Below are 22314 nucleotides of genomic sequence, written 5' to 3' on the forward strand. Positions count from 1 at the left end.
GTCATGTTTTTTACTTATTATTATAATAGTGGTACACAGGGGGATTAAAAACGTCTTACATATTGAAGGAATATGAGAATTTGACCCTTCTATGGTAGGAATCTTACAACCAAACTTACTGGAATTATTATTATTATTACTATTATTATGATACAATATTAAAGAGGAGTAGTAGCGGTGGTTATAAACTTCCCACATGTTGGCAGACTGTGTTAGTGCGGTGTGATCAGTGGGCTCAACTGATAAAAAGCTAAAAGCAGCTGGACATCTGTTGCATGGTTACTTATAACAACCTGGCCATGCATAATGAAATGCAGTCAGACAGATGAACCCGTTAATAGGTTTATTCATAATCCTCTTCCAGGCATCTGTAATGATTCCTGGAGCCTTCGAGTGAGCTAATAGATGATTTAAGTTTGCAGAGCATTGTGAGCTTGTGTTGTTCAGGACAAGCTGCATTGCACTTACTTGTTGTATTGTGTCTTAATGTCATGGTCCTGGGTCGTTGACCCAGCGTTTTGTGTTTTGTGACTATTTCCCTCTGTTCTAGTTATTCTGTGTCCTCCCCCCTTGTGTCCGGTTCGGGTTCTAGATTTCCTGTTTTACTTTGTAGGTCTGTGTCTCGTTATGCCCATTAAGTTCCAGCTGTGTCCCCTCCTGTGTGCCATTTCCTCATTACCTGGTGTGTGTATTTATAGTTGGTGTCTGCCTGTGCTCCTCGTCGGCTCGTCTGCACTCATCCGTGTATTTCTGCGTATCTCTGCATTCATCTGCGTTCCATGGTGTCCTGTCTCTGCGTCCCTCTGCCCCGCACCCCCTTTGTACGGTCTCAGGTTTGCTATTTAGTTTCTCCCAGTTTAGGTTTCCGTTTGTAAAGTACTCATACCTCGTTGCCTGTTTTTGTCACCACCACCTTTGTAAATAAAACATCACTCGTATCATCAGTTTGCTGCATCTTGGGTCCTCCTTTTCCTCCACACCACACGGCTCCCTCCGCCAGCCGTGACACTTAACATGTTGTGCAAAAAAGTGATTTCTGATGTGTCTATGTGTTTTATGTATAATTTCTTTACTTATACTCATAAATAGACTGTAGTGAATAGGATTCATGATGGGATTAGATAAAAAAAATTCCTATTTCCTATTTCCTGCCACCCTCTACACCAGATCTATCTTGAAAAAGACATTAGGAGTTTTGATGGTGCAAATTTCTGGCTCAAAATGACTCAAAATCACAGAAAAAAAAAACAAAAAATAAAAAACAAAAAAATAAATTTTTGGGAAAACGTTTGTTGTTTTTGGCACAACAAAGGCACTGTCCACTTTATTAAGATCTTTTGAAACTTTTACATGCAGTTGCTTATATTTTTCACTAGAGGGCACTCCTATTAAAGGCTTGAGTGCTTCACAGCCCACTTCAGAATAAAAAAGGTTGATTTGATCAGACTCCCAAATGACTGCTATGCTGAATTAATATGCTAAATCATGTCAATACCTGCTGCTTAGATTTCAGTCTCTACACCGCAAAGTGCCATCTAATCCATTCCTCAGTGTACAGAAAAAAAAATGTTTTTCAGAACAAACAAGGTGCAGTCTGAACATTGGCTCCTGTTAATCAAACAAACTAGTCAGTTACACAGACGATCTTCCTCCTCCAACCTGTTACAGCCGGCTACCTGAATAGAGGGTGTAAGAATAGCAGTATTAAGAAAAGCAAGGATTCGTGTCCACTGCATGAGCTGTCCACTTTTGAAAAGGTCACCAAAGTATATCTAGTTGTAGTTTAGGAAACAGTGCAGTCCCAGCCAAGCAGGATAATCCACAGGCTCAATCATGTGGACATAATTACAGTGCAGTGAAGCAGTCACCTCATTTGCTCATTTCCAAAGTATTGCGATGGTGTGTGCTGCGTCACCGGTTAACAAATCCTGTGTGCGTGTTCTGATGTTCAGCTATGAGCGCCAAAGCTTCAGCTTACAGAGACGCAGAGGATGCTGCTGAAAGAAGCATGATCAAAATAACTTTATGAAATTATCTCTGTGTGTCCAAAAAGATGTAACCACTTACATTTGATATGTAGCTTTTCTGTATTTTAAGTAGAAGTAATCATTTTTGGATAGTATCAGTGCAAAGAAATCATTTAAACAAGAGAGCTCGTTAAGCAAACAGGCAGGCTGAGGGAGGCTCAGTAACCACTGTTAGAGCTGACTCCAGGCCTGTACTTGAAGTGGTTTGAAAACCTTCCATTTCCACCAGCCTTATGCTAAAGATCATGTTCAGAGAGGGACTGAAAAAAAAGCACAGCCAGTCCTGCTCAGCATAGATAAATGAAGCACTTACAGCCGCTCACTTTCTTGGATACATACACTCCTCAGGGGGAAATTGAACAAGCGAGCCTCTTGTCTCTGGATGTTTACTGACTCACTCTTACTCATAGTGAATCTGAGCAACTTTGGCTGTTGACTTTTAGGAATCAGTGCAACTGACGAGCATTAAAAAAACAAACAAAAAAAATCAAGTCCCCTTTAGTCCGTGTGGATTTAAAGGTCATGTAAGTCTCCTTTTTATCTCACTCCTGAGCACCTCTCCCGATCCTGCTGCAGTCAAAAATCATTAATATGAACCAACTCATCCAAAATGCAGAAGCGAGGATTTGAACCTGACTCAAATGAGGAGATCATAGCCTTGAATTTTAATATCTTTCCAGTGGTCAGGTTGGAAAATACTGTTGGCTGAAGAGCAGGAGGTTTAACCCCATGGCCCCACTGCTCATCTAGCAGCCAAAACTCGAGTGGGTGTGGTTTAGCCATCAGTGTGCTTGTGCACTGCACTGAACTCCCAAAAATTGACCATAATATCCATACCCATCTTTAATTTTGAAGTGCCCTCTTATTTAAAACAACTTTTCTTTTCTTGTTTTTGTTTTTTGCTTCAGTTTGTCAGAGTGTAGCAGAAATTTGGTTTTAATCAGAACTTGAAGGTAATGGACAGAGACAGTTGAAAGAGATCAATCCCCCCCCCCCCCCCCCCCCCAAAAAAAAAAAAAAATCAGAGGTGGTGTCCTCTGGGGGAAACCTTCGCAGCCCCAGCAGCTTCTGATGGAAACCAGATGGAGGAGAGAGAGAGAAGTAGGGCAGCCGTCTCAGGATGTATCCGTTTTCCTGTGGGAAACTCCGTCCAGACCACCATAATGAGAGAGGTGATGCAAGAGTCCTGCTGCCTCTACAATGGACTGATTTGTTTAAAAAAAAAAAAAAACTTGTGCACATTCGCTCCATGAGGCTGACGAAAATGTTCATTTTCTCAAAAAAGATGTGTCGTCTTCATCTTATGTCAGATATAGAGGCAACTTTCAAGTGACACAGCAGTTTGTGTTAAGCCTGATATAATCAAGCTGATAAATGTGGCCCTTTTAGCTGATGGCAAATATAACCCTTCTGTGTGTGTGTGTGTGTGTGTGTGTGTGTGTGTGTGTGTGTGTGTGTGTGTGTGTGTGTGTGTGTGTGTGTGTGTGTGTTCAGCTTATTTCCATCTGAACTGACTGGTTCAGTATCACAGTGTTTATTTTCTGCAGCCTTCTGTGTGCTGCTGGCCACCTTGTCATTTTCTTGTTGTTCTTTTTCTTCCTTTTTCCACAAATAGAAAAGAAACAATCTGAAGGCGTGATGTTTGCAAAGCTCAGCGGCGCTGAAAACACACCGTCTGCAAGTTTCCACCCTCTGGATGCTGGAATGTGGAGAAAATCCAACTCTGCTCCACGCTGACCATCGAGAAGTGATAAGTCAGACCGGATGTGAGCTGAAGCAGTGTCGTAAATTCAGTAAACTGAACTCTCTGGTGTGGCGATATAGCTGGCAGCAGCCTTCTGAGATTACATTATGTTAAAAGGCTACTTCAAATATTTGTTTTCTGCAAATGTGCAAGCAGCTGTGCAATTAAAAAGTGTACAACTTTTAATGTAGGAACTGTGGGAAACACTGCACTGTCCTCCCATCAGGATACCAAGCCAAATTATCAATAATAAATGAATCCAAAATAAAATTCACTGTAAAAGGAAAGAGTTTAAAAGTCAAATCCACAAGTGAAAACGTTGCATTTACAAAGAATCATTATTCATAGTTTGCAGGCTGTTTTTGTTTCCAGCTCTCATTTGGCATGTGGGCCTCTTTGTAATCATTGCACTCAGTTGTCAGAGAGAGTAATACAATCCAGGATTTCTTCCTTAACGTGGAGAATCACCATCGTCTCTCATAAACGCTCCTACGCTGTGGACGAAACACAACCTGAAACTCTTTACAAAATAAAGGCCAACCTTCATTCACAACTGAAACCGAGACCAATCTATTGGGGTCATTTATAAGATAAGATAAATACTTTAGCTACTGCAATGAATGAGTAAATATAGTAGTTAAGGTTGGACGATCAATCTCCGACTCCTGTGTTGAAGTATCTTTGGGTCAGATACTAAACCCTGAATTGCCCCCAATGCTTCCACTGGAGTAAGTGCATGTGAATGCCAGATAAAAGCGCTTAGTCATAGATAAGAGTGCTGTAGAAATATGTGTGTGTGACTGGGTGATTGTAGTAGAAAGCCTTTTGAGTGCTCAAATTGAGTAGAAAGCCGTAGACCAGTACTTGTAATCTATATATGTAGCCATTTACCAGTTAAGTATAATCATGTTTTTTTAAACTACTTTTATTTCAGACAGGAATAATCTAAAATGTTTCAATCACAGCTTTTAATTATTTGTACACTGAAAGTGAAAGAAAAAGTGCAGCTGTGGCTCTGGACGTAGAGTGGGGCTCGGTAGGAAGGTTGACGCTTCAATCCCTGACTGTGTTTCAAAGCATTCTCAGGCAAGAGGCTGAACCCCAAGTCATCCATCGACATGTGAGTTTGAATGCTAGATGAAAGAGAATAGGTGGTGCAGTGAGTGTTTGGAGGCTCAGGCCTGGACTGGTAACCTTGAAACTTGAAAATCAGACCTGTTCCATGCACTGCTGACATGTGGACGAGTCCCACTGTGTCTGATGAGTGTGAAAATAAAGAAAGTATTTTTAACAGTCTGAGCGGCACTCAGGGCATCTGTTCAGCACAAGCAAAAATACACAAGAGCATCTGAAGATCTGAAGCAGCAAATCACAGCTACCTTGTTGCTTCACGGAGGAGTGGTTTAGAGGAAGCTTTACCTCATGCGTAAAAGGCTTCCAATCAACATGTAGGTTGCAGACCGCTGTTTGAAACATCGCCCCTTTTTACATGGCAATCCGAGTTTAAACGTGATTTTTGTTGTGTCATTTGTGCACAATAATGCCGTGGAGCAGTACAGACTTCAGCAGCTTTAGTGGCTCTCAGAACAAAAAACAAGCAGCTCTTTGTGGCCTGTGACAAGTTGAGCGGATCTTTTGTTTGTCTGGAAAACAAAACCTCTGCAGTTCGCTGACACAGTACCTTGGTGCCTATTGTTACAGCAGCACACAAGCCTGAGGGCATTTCAAAGCATCCAAATGTCACTGCTGTGACATGAAAACTTGAAAACTGAAAAAAGAGAGAATAAAGAGTTAAAACCTCGCAGCGTTCAGAGCAATATGGGCTCATTGATGAAGCAAAAGTGGATTAGTTGCTTGGATGGCTTGATTCTCTGGAGGATTTCTCCGGGAAGGTCAAATTACATTTGTGTGATAGTTGTTCAAGCAAGAACAGAGTACTTAATAAAAACACCCTGGTTCTGCTTGCCTGAATTAATTATTCACAGTTCAAAGCTTCCCTCTGCTTTGAAGTAATTACATCTCACAGCCAGACCACTGCAGAGAAACAAGTCACTTCCTTTTGAATTCTTCACTCACGTGTCCTGCGCCACTGTGCCTAAAGTCAAATAAATATTAATTATCCTGCTTAAAGCCATTGCTTTACAACTTATGGGCTTTACAATGAGGAACAAAGAGAATGAAAAGTGGTAGAAGTGGCTGTGTCGAATCTGAGAGGCAGAATGTGAGATAAATCAGGTGAGGGGAGGGTTGTTTTTCTTGATGACGTGACTTCAGACTACAGATTAGATGAGATAAAACATGTTTAGATAGGTCTGTGGGGTTTTTTGTTTCCTTTTGTTCGTTGAGAGCCGTCTTGATTTCTTTGTAGCATAGATTCGACATGGTGCTGGAAACATTCCTGCATTTTGGTCCATACTGACACAGCGTCACACAGTTGCTGCAGATTTCTGAGCTGCATATCCACGATGTGAATTTACCCTATGCCACATCCTAAAGGAGCTCTATTGGACTGAGATCTGGTGACTGTGGAGGACATTTCACTAGTGACGTCACTGTCATGTTTGATATGATGTGAGCTTTGTGACATGGCGTGTTTCCCTGTTGGAAGCAGCCATTAGACAATGAGTACACTGTGGTCATAAAGGGATGGACATGGTCAACATCAATACTGTCTGGCTGTGACTTTTACACATTGCCCAGTTGGTACCAAAGGGTCCAAAAACCACCACTAGCAGTCTGAACTGCTGATACAAGGCAGGATGGATCCAGGCTTTCATGCTGTTTGAACGTCGCAGCAGAAATTGCAGACTCATCAGGCTGGGCAACATTTTTCTATTCCTTTACTGTCCAGTTTTGATAACACCGTGTAAACTTCGTGAACTTCATGCGCCGAGTTTCTGTCGTGTCACTGGCTGATTATTTGCATTAATAAGCAGCATATGTTCCACTGTGCATTTCCTTCTGAGACAAGGATGTACTAGACTGTGATGCATCTTACAGATGTCATGACAGCTCATTTCTGCTCCTTTTCAACACATCTGTGCATGCCCCTGAAGACACAGAGGAACATTGTTAGGCGACGGTGGAATGTGTAAACGGACACATGGTCTCCATCCTGGATAGCTTTCTGCTCAAGGTCTTATTCATATTTTCACTCTTAAACATGTTATTACACTTCACACAAACATTTCTGGACACTGGATTATATGCTTAAAATAAGTGTTATGATTATAGAACCAGAGGGATTTTTTGAAAGTGTTTAAGCTATTGTGCCACTACTGAATACAGCTGGGATTGCTTTCTTTTTCTTTTTTTTGAATTGCTTCCTTAGGTATAAACACAACACTGCATCACACAAGACAGGGGGAAAAAAAGAAGAAAAAAAACATCTGGAAAAGTTTTGTGCTGTGGGATCAATCCACTGAGGGTCCCACTCACAAGTTAGAACTGCATGACATAAGCAAACTTACCCATAAACCCTCTGTATTCTCCAGGTCATTTTTCAAGATGTAACACATGTGGTCGGCCTCTGATGCAATCTCTGAAAATCCGTTAATTAGTCACTTTTCTTCCCCCTTTGCTTTTGTTTTTTTCTTGTAGTTTGAACAAAGTGTCACAGAACACAGGACACAGTGTGACGTTTTTCCATCTTGGATACCACTTGTTGCCAAACACACACACAGACACACAGAAAATCTGCAAGCTGCCGTGTCGGACACCCACTTCTCTTTCCCCCTTTTCTCCTTTCTCAGCTCGGCTCCTTCGCTGTCACCTCCTTGGCAGGTTACCAGCGCACTGTGGCATATAAGCCTGACAAACCTTTGTGCGTGTCCCAATTTTTTTTTTAAAGCTATTCAGGAGCACAAGCGTGCCCGTATGGGTCTGTGCATGCGTGTAAATAAAGTTTCTGAGTTGTGAAAGCGACACAAACCGCAGAGATCTAAGCTTTTCCTCGTGTCCTGCAGAGACACACCCTTTGCTGTGAGTCAGGCACATATTGCACACACTTTCTATGAAAAACTGGAGCAAAATGTTAAATGCGGCACAGACACTGACACAATATTTCCTCGCATGCGATTCAGTTTTGAATGTGTTTCATTTCCTCGGCCGGTACACAGAATAATTGTTCCCATTCTTACGTCACAAAGAATTAAAGCAGTCAAAGGATGTAAGAATAGTCACATTTTATATAAAGTTATATACAGCATAGTTACATACATACAAATATAAAGTCTCCTCCACTTAAACTGAAAAGATTGGATATGCTTTCAAATTGCAGACATCAATAAAACCCTAATGTGCAGTCTTGAGGCTGCACTGAATGCCACAGGAATGCCAAGGTAAGCACAGCGCTGCTCGATGTTTAAACATTAACACATACTGGCATCTTTTCATCACCAAGTATGTGATAACAAGTGATAATAATACTGGATATGAGCCAATCTGCTATGAAAACCATCCCGCTCAGATGGAGGACAATGTGACCGGGAGTAACAGCAACTCCAGGTCTGCACGGTCGAGGACGCTTACGTCCTGTTTTGTAGTGTAGCTGTGGAAAGGAACAGTTCAGCTCGGGCTCAATGGGCACAAAAAACAAGCAAACAAACAAGCAAACAAAAAAATCAAGTAATGAAAAGGTCATTTTGTGGGTGTAACAAGGAAAAGAATTTTGCCCTCAGCATGTGTAGCAAGACTTGACTTTGTTTCCCACGTACTTAAAGGAATCTGCTCCCTGGATTCTAGAGTTCAATGTTTTTTGGGGGAGTTGTTTTTGTGTGAAATACTTGCGTTAACCAGCAGCCACTGTTGGCGTAGCTTAACATTAAGACTGAATACAGGGTTATACGAAGACAGCCTGGTTCTGTACAAAAAAGTGAGAAAATCCAGCAAATGAACGGGTTGTATCTCTTGTAGGTGGACTGTGTTTCCATGGAATAAGCAAAGCAGGCAAGGACATGTTAAATAAACCTTACTTCAAGTGCTGCAATGATGGTGCTTGTGATTCTTAATCACCGGCTGATGATTAAATAGGTCAGCCGGTACGCAGGAAAAGTTGAGCAATAATCCGTGGGATACTGACAGAATCTGTGAATGATCTAAGAATTTGTAGCATCTGATGTCATCAACAGCGGTAAGAAAAGCAGTTTTTCTTGGTATCAGTCTCATTTCGGTGGGAGTGCGTGGAACCAGTTTTCGGATCAGGCACCGGTGGCTTGTCGGTGGAAAGCTGGTTCTTCCAACAGAGCTAGTCTGCTTTCTCTGCGTCCAGTCTTTGAGCAAAGATAAACTTCATTCTAAAAACATAAGAGTGGTATCAGTCTTCTAAAGAAAACCCTCCCCTAACCTTTTCTGTCAAGCGTCACATTCAATATCACATGAAAAATCTTAGTGGTCACCGGTCAACAAAAGTCCCTCAGTGCTGTCGTTCTCAGCAACACTTTGAAGGAATGATATTTTCCAAAGGTTTAAGTGCATTATTATAAAACAATACCGCAAATCTAATAAGTGCAATTAAATCGTAATGTGGTCCGCTTTGAAGTACACTCAAGGGATTTAATAACACACCACTCTACTTTTGGCCCAATTTGGGAAGAGTTTTTCTCTATTGTGGGGTTGCTTTTTTGATAATTCCCAACATTTTATTTTAGCAAAGAGTGTCACAATGCCTTTACCCAAAGTACCCCAGATGGCCACTCCTCTATCAAACACACCCAACCCTATGAAAAAGCCATCATAGGTTTGGAAAAAATCCCATCTGGGGCAACCTGACCATGATCGTCCCATTAGAATGACAGAGGCAGGGCGGACCGCCAGACAAGATGCCAATGAGCAATGAGCCCTGATCTCAACCACATGAAACCTGTGGAGTTCCTCTCCACAGATTCAGCAGCAACTCTGGGCTGCACTGACTGAAGAGTGGGCTGCCTTCCCACAGTGTTCCTGTCCATGAAGAGGTGTACTAGTGCCACAATCAATGCAGATGGCACATTCATTATGGACTGTCTTTTTTCATACCTGCAGTTATGTCACTTCAGCAAAGTATGGTGCTTATATTTTTTGGCTTTTTTTTGTTCATTTGGTCATTATTAAGTTAGGATATCCATTAAAAGCTAATGGGAAGCAATATGCGAGTGGACATTTGCATACCACTCAAACTACACCAGCAAATTTACAGAGAAATGCAGTGGTGTGGTGTAAAATCCCTTGAGCGTACATGAAGTACACTCCAGTACTTTAAGTAATGTATAAACATTGCTTAAGTTGTGACTTCATGACAGGTTCTCTACCAGTTTAGACAACACTGCATTTTAAAGAAAATGTGCTACATAAAAAGAGACTGCGTTTTAAAAAGATACAGCATGTATGATACTTCATGAAGGCTACCTCAGATCTTTAAAAGACGCTCCAAAATATCCCTGTGACTTAATAAGAGCAACACACACACACACACACACACACAAATAAAAGTGTTTTCATCTCTAAGCAAATGAAGGCACAGCTCTGGTATCAAGGCTCCAAGAAGCAGTCCATTCCCTCACAGCACAATGCCGTCTGTGTTACAGGTCAGCACCTCGTTATGCTGGACCTGCCCCATCTGCCGGTGGAACAGTCCCTGTTTCTGGGTCCTCCAGCAATGGTTGTTTCGTCCCAGTGTGATACTCTTAATGCTGGGCAGATGGGTCAGCATGTTAGCTGGCAAGGATGCTACGCCAGAACCGGTCAAATTCAGCTCCTGCAGAGAGTCTAGCCCACTAAACACTGTGGGGCTCAGGCTCTTGAGCTTCGGGTTGTTTGAGAGATCCAGAACTTGCAGGCTCTGGAGACCTTTGAAGCCCATTGGCCTGATGTGTTCGAGTTCGGGGAGGCCACTCAGAGATAAATAAACCAGATCTTTCAGCTGAGCAAAGGCTCCCTCTGTGATTTGTCTGATGGGGTTTCCATCCAGATTGAGATACCTCAGAAGAAGTCCCGCCAGGCTCGGCACGCTCGACAGCTGGTTTGACGACAGAGTTAAGCTCTGGATGTGTAAAACTCGGCCGTACAAAGCAGCAGAGACTGAAACAAGCTTGTTTTGAGACAGATCCACACTAACAGGTTCACTGTGAACCTTGGAAGCAAACACCTCCAAGTCAAACTCCCGGAAGCTGTTGTGGCTGAGGTCAACTTCAACCAGGGGGAGCCCAGAGAAACAGCTCGGCGAGAGGCTCTCCAAGCTGTTGTGGCTCAGATCCAAAGACTCCAGATAACGCAGCTTGGACAGTGCGCTGGGGCTTATCTGGAAGTATGAAGGAAGGAAACAAGTTAACAAAGATAAAAAGAAGGAATAAACACTGAGCAGTAAGCTGCAAGTAAATATTTTCATTTATTTTGTGAGACTGGTGGAGCCTGCACCATAATGGGACCAGAAAGGGCAAATACTTGAGCTGTTATCTCTGACGCTAGAAGAGGTGTTAGCTACAGAGCTGCATGTCCATTGTGCTCCATTAGCGGTCCAGTGAACTGTGAAAAAGGTTTTAACTGGCTTCGTCTATCTCTCTCAACACCCCGCTCTGTGTATCAGGCTCCATCAATTTTGTGTCCTTAAAAACTTGAGATAACACTCCAAACTAGCTGGCAGTAGGGAGCAGGTCTGAGCTGCGTATGTCTGAATCTAAGTGAGAATAAGCTGGTAGAATTTACAAAACACTGCAGATTCAGCCCAAGTTATAAATCTTTGTTTAAAAAACAGGCATAAAAAATTTGACTTTGACTACGCCAAAAACCTTCATTTTGGTTTTTTTTTTAGCCATTTAGAGGCTGACTTGCTGGTGTGTTTCAGATTATTGCCCTGCTGCAAAACACAAGTGTGTTTGAACTTCAAGGCTTGAACTGATAGCCGGACATTCTCCTTCTTTGGAATCTTTGGCAAATCATGATTTAACAGGGGACAAATCCCTTGTTACACAAAGCCAGGTAGGTTTGGACAGCTTTTTTTCCCATAAGAAACATTCATTTAAAAACTTCATTTTGTATTTACCCTGGTTATATTTTACTAATATTAAAAATTTGTTTGATGATCTGAAAGAAAAAATAAGAAATCAGAAATGAGGAAAATACTTTTTTTACAGCACTGTACCAGAAGATTATTACACTAGTACTATAATCCTCCCAATTGGAGCGTTGGCGTGCTCGATGGGTTTAGGTTAAACTTTTAGGTCAAACTATTGTAACTCTTGAACTACTGGCTCAATAACAAAACTTCCAATGGCTCCTGAAAGCAGCAACTCTGTGCTTTTCAGTGATATAAGGGTCATTACGGTAATCCCAGGCAAGATGCCACATCAAAATCTGGGCAAATAACACAGAAAGCAACACAGCAAATGACAAAAACAAAACAATTTAAAAAAAAAAAAAAAAAACAGTAAAAAGAACCCAAATGCCTGAAAAACCACCAGTAAAAGTTTAGTCTTTAGTGGGTCAAGGACATATATAGGAGTTCTTTAAACTACTTACCTTTGTAATGTGGTTGCTGCTGAGGTCCAAACTGATGAGGGTGGTGTAGCCTGGACCAGCCAACATAGTGTCACTGAGTGGGCCCATTTCATTGGAGGACAGGTCCAAGTGAGCAGTGTCCAGCGGGATTGGTATGGGCATGGAGGCGCTGGGTCCCAGCCCTCGGCAGTCCACTTTGGTCAAGCTGAAGCTGTCGAAGAGACCAAAGCTTTCCACTTCACAATGGCAACCAGGATGGCAGTTCTTAACGCCGCTGGACTGGGCGTCCGCCAGCAGCGAGAGACCGAGCCACAGCAAGAGAGCCATTATTCTCTGGAGAGAGAACAAATTCACTATTTACATTAACAGCCCTCTTAACAACACTCCTGCCTGCCAGGTTAAAAACGGTTCCTGGGCACAGTTGCCATCTGGAGAAACTGCACCTCTCACTCACCATCAAATCCAACCTTGCATGAACTACCGAACAGAGTACCTGGATTTTAGAAATTTGAGGAGCTGTGAAGGCTTTTGTATAGCTCTGAGAAAAAGACTTCACGCTTTTATTTGTGCAACTTGAGTAGCCCCAATTTCCCCCTTCTCTGTCTCTCTCCCTCTCTCTTTTGGCTTCCCAATGGGTGTGACCTAATTTCTTTGATCAATGAGTTCATTTGCACTTTCTTAGTCAACTCACTAGAATGCATACGCATAGTTATAAAACTGAGTGTATCGTAAATCTTTGATCCATTTTGAAATTAGGGAGAAAAAAAAATAAGAGAGATGTGCCCACATCCTCTGAGCCTCGGTGTATTAAGAAGACACAGTCAGAAACAATTTCTCCTTCTGAAATGCTATTTCTATGTGACTGCACTGTAAAGCACAGCAAATACGGAAAGAAACTTTATAAATGAAATGACTGAAATTTAAAAATTGCTCCACAATTTTAGAAAGCTTTAAAAAGAGAATAAATTGCAGAATAAATATATAATCATCCAATAAAAATACTGCAAAACTGAACCAAGACCAAACCAGAGAATAGCCAGTCATACCTATATTCAGCTCTTGTGTGCTCCCTCTGTGTGTATCGGAATGAATGGGAGCTTAACAGTGTCTAGTCACGCAGTTCAACTAAGGCAACAAGTACACTCACACACACACACACACACACACACACACACACACACACACACACACACACACACACACACACACACACACACACACAGAAAATGGACAGAGGTTAAGAGTTGTGTAATAGTTAGAAGTGAAAAGTCATGGTGAAGTTGTGAGAAAATGACACCCTTGCCCTCCTGTTTTTAAATAAGTAAACTAGAATAACTGTCATGTTGTTACAAATTTAAAAAATTTAAAAAAAAAACTCTTAGAAGTTCCACTTTTTTATTGGACATTACCAAGAGCACAAAATTCAGTATGAATGCATTTAATTTTAAGGCTTTCCAATAAATGCAAAATGCATTTTCAGTAACACCTAGAAAGAGTTAAAATTTATTTCCCTTACATTATGTATGAGCGTGAGGAGCGTAGTTACACATTACTTGCTGTTTAACATATGCGTGCCGATTACAACGGGCTCAAAGTCTGCTCAGCCAAAGCCGCTCACCTCTGTGCAGTGTTTGGCTGTTTTGACCCCTGTACACACTGCTATTGGTTAATCTGTAAAAGCGATAGAAAGCCGTGACTGTGCGTTCCAAGTGCGGACTGTGCACGTCCCCCGAGCTGCACGTTTTGACCAGACATGAAGGGGCACGTTGGAACGCTGAGTTCTTTACAAGCAGCACAGTTCACATGCAACTTTATTTTTTTTAAACTAAAAGGATCATTCACCCAATCACACACACTCACATAGATGCATCAGGAGCAACTTGGGAGTTCAGTATTTTGCCCAACAGTTCAACATGCAGATGCAAGTAGCCACAAATTTGTTCATCCAACTTTCCAATTGGTAGACAATTTACCTCCTAAGCCACAGCTGCTAATGAATTCATTCAAGAAAGATCTCTCTGAGTCTACATTTAAAATCTTATGTATGAAAACTGATTGTCATAAAGAATGGTTTAGGTCTACTGATTTCCCAGTTGAAGTGCATTAGCAACACTGTTTACTTTCACGACAAACAATTTTTATCATTGTTTTTTATCAATGGCTTTTTTTCCCCCAGATGAACACAAGAAAAAAAATGAAAAAACTTTGATGAAATGTACGACACTTTTGTCATCAAATAAAAACTAGATGAAAATATTTTGGAGATACAAAATCCAATCAGAATATCTTTTTTTTTTTTTTTTTTTTTTTAATGGGAAATGGTACAGCTGGCTCCACCCATGTGTGGGCGGAAGAGAAGCGCAGACATAAGGACAAAATTCACATTTAATATCAAGGAAAATAAGACTAGGACTAAAACCGAATCAAAATTCATTAACACTGGTTAGCAGACCATAGAGAGCTAGTTTCTATTAGTTTCAGACTTGGATTTAGTTTTTATTATTTATGATTGTGTGGAGGACATATGTCAGAGGCAAGATTTCAGCACAGGTATTACAAAAAAAAAACAAAAAACAATGAAAGCAGTTGACTCTCAGTCTTGTAGACATCTAAAGTCTCAAAAAGCAAGTCCATGAATGTCTCATAAGGCAAGTTTTGATCAAATTTAAATTTCTTCCAAATTTTTGTAGTTCACAGAATCCTTTCAGTTTATTTCAATTTTTTTCAAAAGGTCTTTTATATTTATTTTAGTTACCTAAAATGTTTTTCACATCCAGTTTTAGTAAACTAAAATGACCTTGGTCTGTTGTCAGATGGAGGCAGTGACCAAAGTATGTGGTACAACCGGTCTGTGGGCTACTCGTGCTTGTGCTGTTGCTGGTTCACCAGCCAGGCGTGGAAAACAGTGAGGTTATAACACATAAAGTCCTCAAGTGAGTGTTAGAAGCAATGAAAGCACTGCTGCCACCGTCTGTACTTTTCATACTGTCCATCCATCCATTCGCTTCCGCTTATCCTTTTTTTCAGGGTCGCGGGGGGCGCTGGAGCCTATCCCAGCTGTATTTTTGATATTCAATGTTTTTTTTCCAATAAGCTCAATTATACAGGTTTTTTTTATGAGTTTACAGGAGCACATTGAACACCCCTAGATGTAGGCTCTACGTAGGCACACGGACACAGAACTTTTACTTCAGCCCAACCTGGAACTACAGAGAGGAATGCTATAGGCAGACTATGGCTACGTCCACACTAATGCGTTTTCGTTTGAAAATCGTTTTCTCATCGTTTTCTCTCCGTTTTGGCCTCCCGTCCACACTGAGACTGCGTTTTGAAAACGCTCTCGAAAACGAATACACTTGAAGACGGTGCTTCGCGTCGCAGTGTTGACAGCGAAAATGGAGACTTTCGAAAACGATGACAAATTTTAGTCATGTGATGCAGTCATGTGACCAATTCAACAAAGATAGCGGAGAACATTATACAGCAGTTGTTTTGTTTGCTCTCAATTTTGACAGCCCTATTAAAGATTGATATCAGTTTGTACATGCTTCAAATAATTTAATTCTCACTCTTTTGCAACTTTGTACTTTTGTGTTACTCGCAGCAACAACTCCACCTCATTGTTAGTCCATTTAAAAAAAACTTTTGCCACGACGTTTCAACGAGCCAGAAAGTAAATAAACGGCAGACAGAAATGAGGCAGGCCGAATCTTCTTGCGTTTCACGCATGCGCAATGCTGGAAAGTAAGCGTTTTTGGCTATTTCAATGTGGACGCACAACTCTGTGAAGATGACTGAAAACGCTAGTGTGGATGCGGAGCGTTTTCAGACGAAAACGTCATTTTCAAATCTATCCGGGCTAGTGTGGACGTGGCCTATATGTGGAAAACTGTAAAACCAAGTGCTCTTCAGCAGTTTGTCACTTCTGTGGTTATCCAGCCACTTTCATCAACCCTTCTCCCCCTCCTCCACTGTTCGCTCCCTCCGCATTAGTGCTGAACTTTCTGCGCCAGGTGTGCTTCCCAGCTTCTTGCCAATAAATCTCAGCTAACAGCAAACCACTGCAGGCAGCGCCTCCAGATCAGACACATTCTAACTGCTGCAATTATCCAACAGCAGCACGAGCTACAAAAGCCCCCCTGAGAGGGCAATTGGCAAAGGACTGTGAAATCAGCCTCCGACATGTTCTCGCTTTCAGAGGTCTTCTCACACCTCTTCATCCCGTGAAAGCCGCACATTAACCTCTGCTGGCCCCTGAGGATTTATCAGCCATTAGTTATATATGAACACATGCACAGTGATTATTTTTATGGGATCAATCTTATCTTTGCAAGAGTTTTGCAAAATATTATCACACTGTTGCTCAATTTGCTGTAGTGTGATCAGACTTATCAGATAAATGTGTCAAAAGTCAATCGAAAAGCATCGCTTTTATTTGCCTGCAAGCAAAATCCTTGTGCAAGTTCAAATAAAAGATTTTCTACTGTGTCTTCTTTATCTAAATGTAACCAAATTTGTAGAATACAAATATACTGCAGGCACATTTTAAAGCGTTACTTATCTAACTATCTCTCTATTTAGTCCTCCCATTTAAAATGTATTCATTTCGATCTGAGTCAGACCTCTTTGAGCCCCCAATGCGTTTAGCATCCTCCAGTGCTCTGATGTATTCGTTATGTCACTGAGACTTCTCTGTCCCAATTTAATCTTCAAGCTGAAGACTAAAAAGTGTGTAATTAGAAGATGGATGCTGCACTAATCCTTTTAAGCCAAATTAATGCATGACAATGAGGTGGAGACGAGAAGTTTGAATTAAACCAGCACTGCTTAAGTGTTTTAAAACAATTAGATGCCAATGAAACGCCAGCAGTTCTGGTGAATAAATAAAATCTGAGGCAAAGAGACTAATCACATTCATCCCAATGCACTCTGAAAAGCTAGCAGGACAGTACTTCAGAATAAAAATAACTCGCTGGATGTTTATCTGGATGGCCTCTTTACACAGGTAATTGTAGTATGTGATCATTTTATACACATATATATTAGTAGAAATTACCAAAAAGTTTACAAGGCTGGTAGAATAATCATCAGCAGGTACAGCATGAAAATGCTGCTTACATAGCCATGCAGCAGTAATAGTAATCTAGTACTGTAGCCAAAACTAGCTGCCTGAGACATCAGTCAGTTAGTATCAGCCCATTCAACCAGGAAAGATTAACTCTGGGTAGTTTAGAAGTAGTGTCATTCTGCAATTTTCATAGGTTTACATCTCTTGACTAAGCAGGTACTAAACACTAAAATAGTCTTTATCTTGCCAGCTCCTTACAAGGTCGGTTTTATATTTGATAACACAAATATGGAGGAAAGAAAAAAAAAAACACCAGATAACTCCTCCCCTGCATGTACTCCCCCCTGCATGTACTCCCCAGGTGGTATCCTCTCCTAGACCATCCTGACTATTTGGAGAAGGTAATTTAAGCTGCTACCCCTTTCCCCCCCAACAGGTCACCACATCACATGGTCTTTTTGTAGTGCTTTTACTGCTTTTAGCTGTCAGTGTGATTAGAAAAATGCTACAAAAAGTTGAATTCACTGCATCACATTACCTCTGCCTGATAAGATATAACACTTCTATACAGCCAGAAGATGGCAATAATGAATAAAGAAATTAAGAAAAAAAAATGGAAAAAAAAACCTAGGACAATAACGTCAGTATGGAATTTCACAAACCTAAAAGGCTACGTCTTTGATACCGCCTGTGGATTTGTTGCTGCTATACAAATAGTACAACCATGCAGGAGGACATGCAAAGGGTTGGTGTGCCAGAAGAGGATGCTAAGGACAGGGTGAGATGGAGGCAGATGAGCCATAACCAAAAGAAGAAGATGAAAACACAAAGAGGAAAAACAGGCAAAGCCAAACACAATTACAGCAAAGGAATTTTGAGAAAAAAAACTACTAATAATAACAAATAGGCGATCTAGCACAAACCTTACTGCTGGGTAGCGCTAGCATAAAAACCCCAAACTCTGCTACAACTGTGCACTGTTGGCCAAACAGTGCTGTTTCTTGAATTGCCCATCCTGAGCGAGAAAGGCCAAATTTCTCCAACGCTGTCCAGATTTAATCTTGTTTTGGCCTGAAGCTGAAATCTGTCAAACAGGCCAATATTTCCCCAGCACTAGCCCAATCATTTCCACCTTTCTAATGCAACTTCAATATACTGTTTGTTCATTTTTTGTGTATATATAGAAAAAAAATAAAAAAAATAAAAATAAAGAATACTCACCGATTTAACAATGACAGTATTGTTGGAGGGGACATAATCAATATCGGCTCCAAAAAAAAATATTGGTCAAGCTCAAAGGAGGGGATTTGGACTGCATCAGTAAATGTGAAGAAAATGTGAGTGCAGAGCTTTTATTTGCTTCTATTTTCATCTATATATCCTCTTCTCTCTCATTTATGGCTTTGTGTCAGTGTCAGAGTTTCTCTTCCTCTTTTTCATCGTAAAAAGCCGACCAAACGCTCGCAAAAAGTGCCGCAGCTCTGTCAGCACTGCCACAACTTAAACCGTCGTGCCATGCCCTGCGAGAGGGGAGGCGGGTACCCACGCACTGCACGGACACCTCTGTCTGCAGATCAAATTTCCTGCAGCTGTACGTGGCAGAGCTGGGGGTGGGGTGGGTTGGGGGGGGTCTTTTGCTTAAATACACTAGAATAACTTTTTAAAAAAAAACCTCACATGCTCATTTCCAAGAACAGTTTACATACTTTTATTGCCAACCCCGCCCCTCTCAGCTGTCACTGCAGCTCTGCGTGTCACCTCAGCGCGCATCGTTCACAGCAGACAAGCACCATAAAGTTTATTTCTCCCTCTGTGTCCGGACAGCATGAGCTAACGACACGCAAGAGCCCGGTCGGGTCAGTCGGGACACCAGGGGCGGTTTCTTAAACAGAGGCAAACGTGAAATCTGAGCTGGCCAGATGTCTCACCCTCCTCTGCTCAGGGCTCTCTGTCCGACAACATTTAACAGCTTGGAAGACAAAAAATAAGCAGACGAAGAAGGGAGAGGGTAAAAAAGAAGAGGGGGAAAACGCGACATTGTTACTTTTCTCATTACTCTGTGTTTCCAGGAACTTACTTTGGTGCCTTCCATCCAGGCAGTCCGCTTTTCAGCTGCTTTTTTTCACTTCACCGCTCCCATTTTCCAGCCCCCCGCCGCTCTCTCGTGTCCCGCTGGCTCGTCTGTCTGCTAGTCGTCATGAGCTCTGCAAAACCCCTCTGACAGTATGCTCTGCTCCGCCGCAGTAAACTATCAGGAGCTGGAAACACCGGGACACACTCGTCTGTTCCCATCCTCCTCCATTCCGCTTTAGCGCCCACTTAAAAAAAAAAAAAGCTAGCTAGAAAAAAACAGCACTCTTCCTGTTTGTTACCGCCAAAACAAAATGTTTCAAATAGAGCTTACAGAAGAATTTATTACATTTTATCGACTATATTAGAAGCACGGGCCTTCAGGATGGCTTTTTATTATTAGTTTTTATTAGCAATTTTTTAATAGCGGATAGTCAGCTAGGTTATCTCGGCTCCTGTAGCCATGGTTCCTGTACAGGTTAAGATGTGCCCTTAGCTAGCTAATCTCTATACAGCAACATATCATAATCATCTTAATAAATCTATTTACCCATTTCGTATTAGAAACGGGGAGAATTTACACACTGAAACTGTTTCAGAGGTCTCACCCAGGCTCGCTCTGAAAGAAATAAAAAAAAAAAAAGCTCACGTTTTTATTTTGAAAGGATCGCTAGTACGAGTTTCCGCTTTCTCGATGCCGAGCTCTGTGCGCCCTCTAGTAGCAGTGGAGAAAAACTAACACGCGCGGAAAGAAACGCTGAAAGCATGGTTGCGCAACAAGGCGGTTTGTTTCATTTGGCTTCAGCCACACGTCTTGATGAAACTGATAAAAAAAATAAATAAATAAAGAATAATAGTTCATGTGAACAGAAACCCAGACCTTTCCTGTCGCGCTTTTTTTGCCTGGTGTGCAGGCAAATAAGTTTGAGGCGTATAAGACAATGCCTACAGAAACGGTTATCTGTTTAATTTGAACATATTTAATAGATATTTACTTCCAATATGACAGGGGAAGTCTCATCGTCCAAATACAAGCATGACAACTAAATAAATAACTAAGTCAACCATCCTACACAGGCCAAATCTGTGGAGATTTTGTGTTACACCCTGTTATCCTGACATGGAACACTTCTCTCATAATGCAGGAGCAAAAACACAGAGGTCAAGTGTGATAATGAACATCTGTTGGTATGCAAACAATGCTGAAGGGCCCCCGGCTCTCTCTATCTGCACCCTTAAGGTCCATTGTTTTCCTCGTGAGAGCATTACAGCACCATGACACACACCCATACGGTTACCCGCACACACACATGCACCAGCACTCCCAGGGGTGCACACAAACTGAGGCCAGCATTGAGGAACTGTAACTATTGTTTTTTCCCCGCAAACAAAAAGGCACGCAGTACAGTAAGTTCTGCAGGAAAGCTGGTCATATTTTTTGCGTGTTTTGTGCAAACACTGTCACACGCATAGACCTCTTGCATCTTTTTTTGGCAATAAAAGGGTCTTCAGGTTTGTCAAAAGATCAGAACTTGCTCAAGACCCTAACACTAATCCTAGTCTAATGAAATCAAACCAGTAAACCAGCTCTCTTTCTTCTTGTTTTTCTCCTGCTATGGCATACTGCTTATTAAAAATGCCACCAAAGGATTAGAAGCCTGCTGAACACAGCCCCCTAGGCCCAGTTGGTCGAGGGAGGCCTTGAGTACTGCTTGAAATGAAAATGAAACATACACCAACCAATGAAGAGATGCAACATGTACCAAACTGAGACAAAAACATCTGCAATAAGAGACAAAACGACCCCAAAGATACACAGAATAGTTCAAAAAGACCGAAATGGAACATGAATGTGAGATAAACACAAGCAAAAGTGCAATATAGCCAAAGCCGAGCCACACAGTCGCTGCAAAGAGATTTCAAACAAGGACACACAAAGTGATACAAAATCACACTAAGTGTCTGCAGGACACATCATTGGAGACACAAAGGAAATAGAAATCACTTCTGTGTGGTTTGCTCCCACTGCGAGTTCAGGTGTTTGGGTAATATGAGTGGGTGCCTTTTGTGCTCAGGGAGCATTGTTTCATAATCTGTCCATTCTACAACAGTCATAACAGCCAGAGTGAACCTAACAACAAGTTTGTGATCGCTGGGTCGTTCTGTTATTTCAATGTCAGTGTCAACTGTGGAAACAGTACAGGCTGTAAAATCCTCCTTGGTTACAATCCCAGTGTTCAGGGGCGTGTTACAGTATCTGAAACTGAAAAACATTACTTATCATTCATGCTATTGGGATTTTTTTTTTTTTAAGATAACAAGAAAAACCTTTAGTCATGTGGCAAAATTCAAATAATAGATTATGGGGTAGGCAAATGATTAAGCAGGTGGAGATTAAACCTCCTGAATAATGTTTGCAGAGGAATAAACCAGAAGGGTAAAACCAACATCGCTGCTCAGATGTTTGAAAAGAACAAACGCCCAGTTAGGTTTATTCAGAGCAACGTGCTGCAAAGGCCAACCATTTAGGTTTTTCGAAAAATAGTAATAAAAGTACAAGGACTCAGAGGCAGTTGTAACAAGGCATTACCAAAAGTTAGAGATCTTGCTCATTTCTTCTGTTAGTCTATTCCAGTTATACCTGTTAGAAGTTCAAATCAATCCAATTTTAGCAGTGTCCAGTAAAGACATCTGAGAAAAAAGTTACATATGACACATTTTTAAATAAAATAAAGAAAAGAGATTTTAAAAAATCCATTTACTGTTAAGTTATTCTGACAGCTTTAAAGTGCTTAATAAATTCATCAGAGCACCACTGAGTGTGAGGTTTGGTTAATAGTTAATTCACCAGTATACACAAGCTCTTTGATTGAAATCATATACTTATTGTCAAATTCACTGAGTTACAAAAAAAGGGAAAAGAAAAAATAGTA

At 41.3% G+C, this 22314-nt stretch overlaps 1 protein-coding gene across 4 annotated transcripts; it reads right to left on the minus strand.

Annotated features, from left to right (window-relative positions):
- Positions 1-7940: 7940 nt before the first annotated feature.
- On the minus strand, positions 7941-19648 carry tsku (tsukushi small leucine rich proteoglycan homolog (Xenopus laevis)). Of its 4 annotated transcripts, none has more exons than XM_086261296.1 (3): positions 19389-19648; positions 12265-12576; positions 7941-11047 (listed from the first exon to the last, which is right to left on the minus strand). In XM_086261296.1, the coding sequence occupies exons 1-3, from the start codon at positions 19401-19403 to the stop codon at positions 10307-10309; spliced, it is 1068 nt and encodes a 355-aa protein (XP_086117422.1). In that variant the 5' UTR covers positions 19404-19648; the 3' UTR covers positions 7941-10306. The 4 variants fall into 4 exon arrangements, with proteins under 4 accessions (XP_086117422.1, XP_086117425.1, XP_086117424.1 ...); XM_086261299.1 differs by lacking the exon at positions 19389-19648 and adding an exon at positions 18533-18801; XM_086261298.1 differs by lacking the exon at positions 19389-19648 and adding an exon at positions 13290-13347.
- Positions 19649-22314: the final 2666 nt, after the last annotated feature.

The sequence above is a fragment of the Aulonocara sp. 'chitande type north' Nkhata Bay genome, linkage group LG14 (assembly GCF_057382095.1).
Source record: "Aulonocara sp. 'chitande type north' Nkhata Bay isolate Kocher_YH1m ecotype deep benthic linkage group LG14, A_spYH_male_GT1.1, whole genome shotgun sequence".
In the NCBI taxonomy this organism is placed as follows: Eukaryota; Metazoa; Chordata; class Actinopteri; order Cichliformes; family Cichlidae; genus Aulonocara; species Aulonocara sp. 'chitande type north' Nkhata Bay.

Excerpts from the sequence above, each read along its gene's own strand:
- tsku (XM_086261296.1), bottom strand. Across the intron at positions 11,048-12,264 it reads GCAGCAACCACATTACAAAG|ATAAGCCCCAGCGCACTGTC; the intron begins GTAAGTAGTTTA and ends TCATACTTCCAG.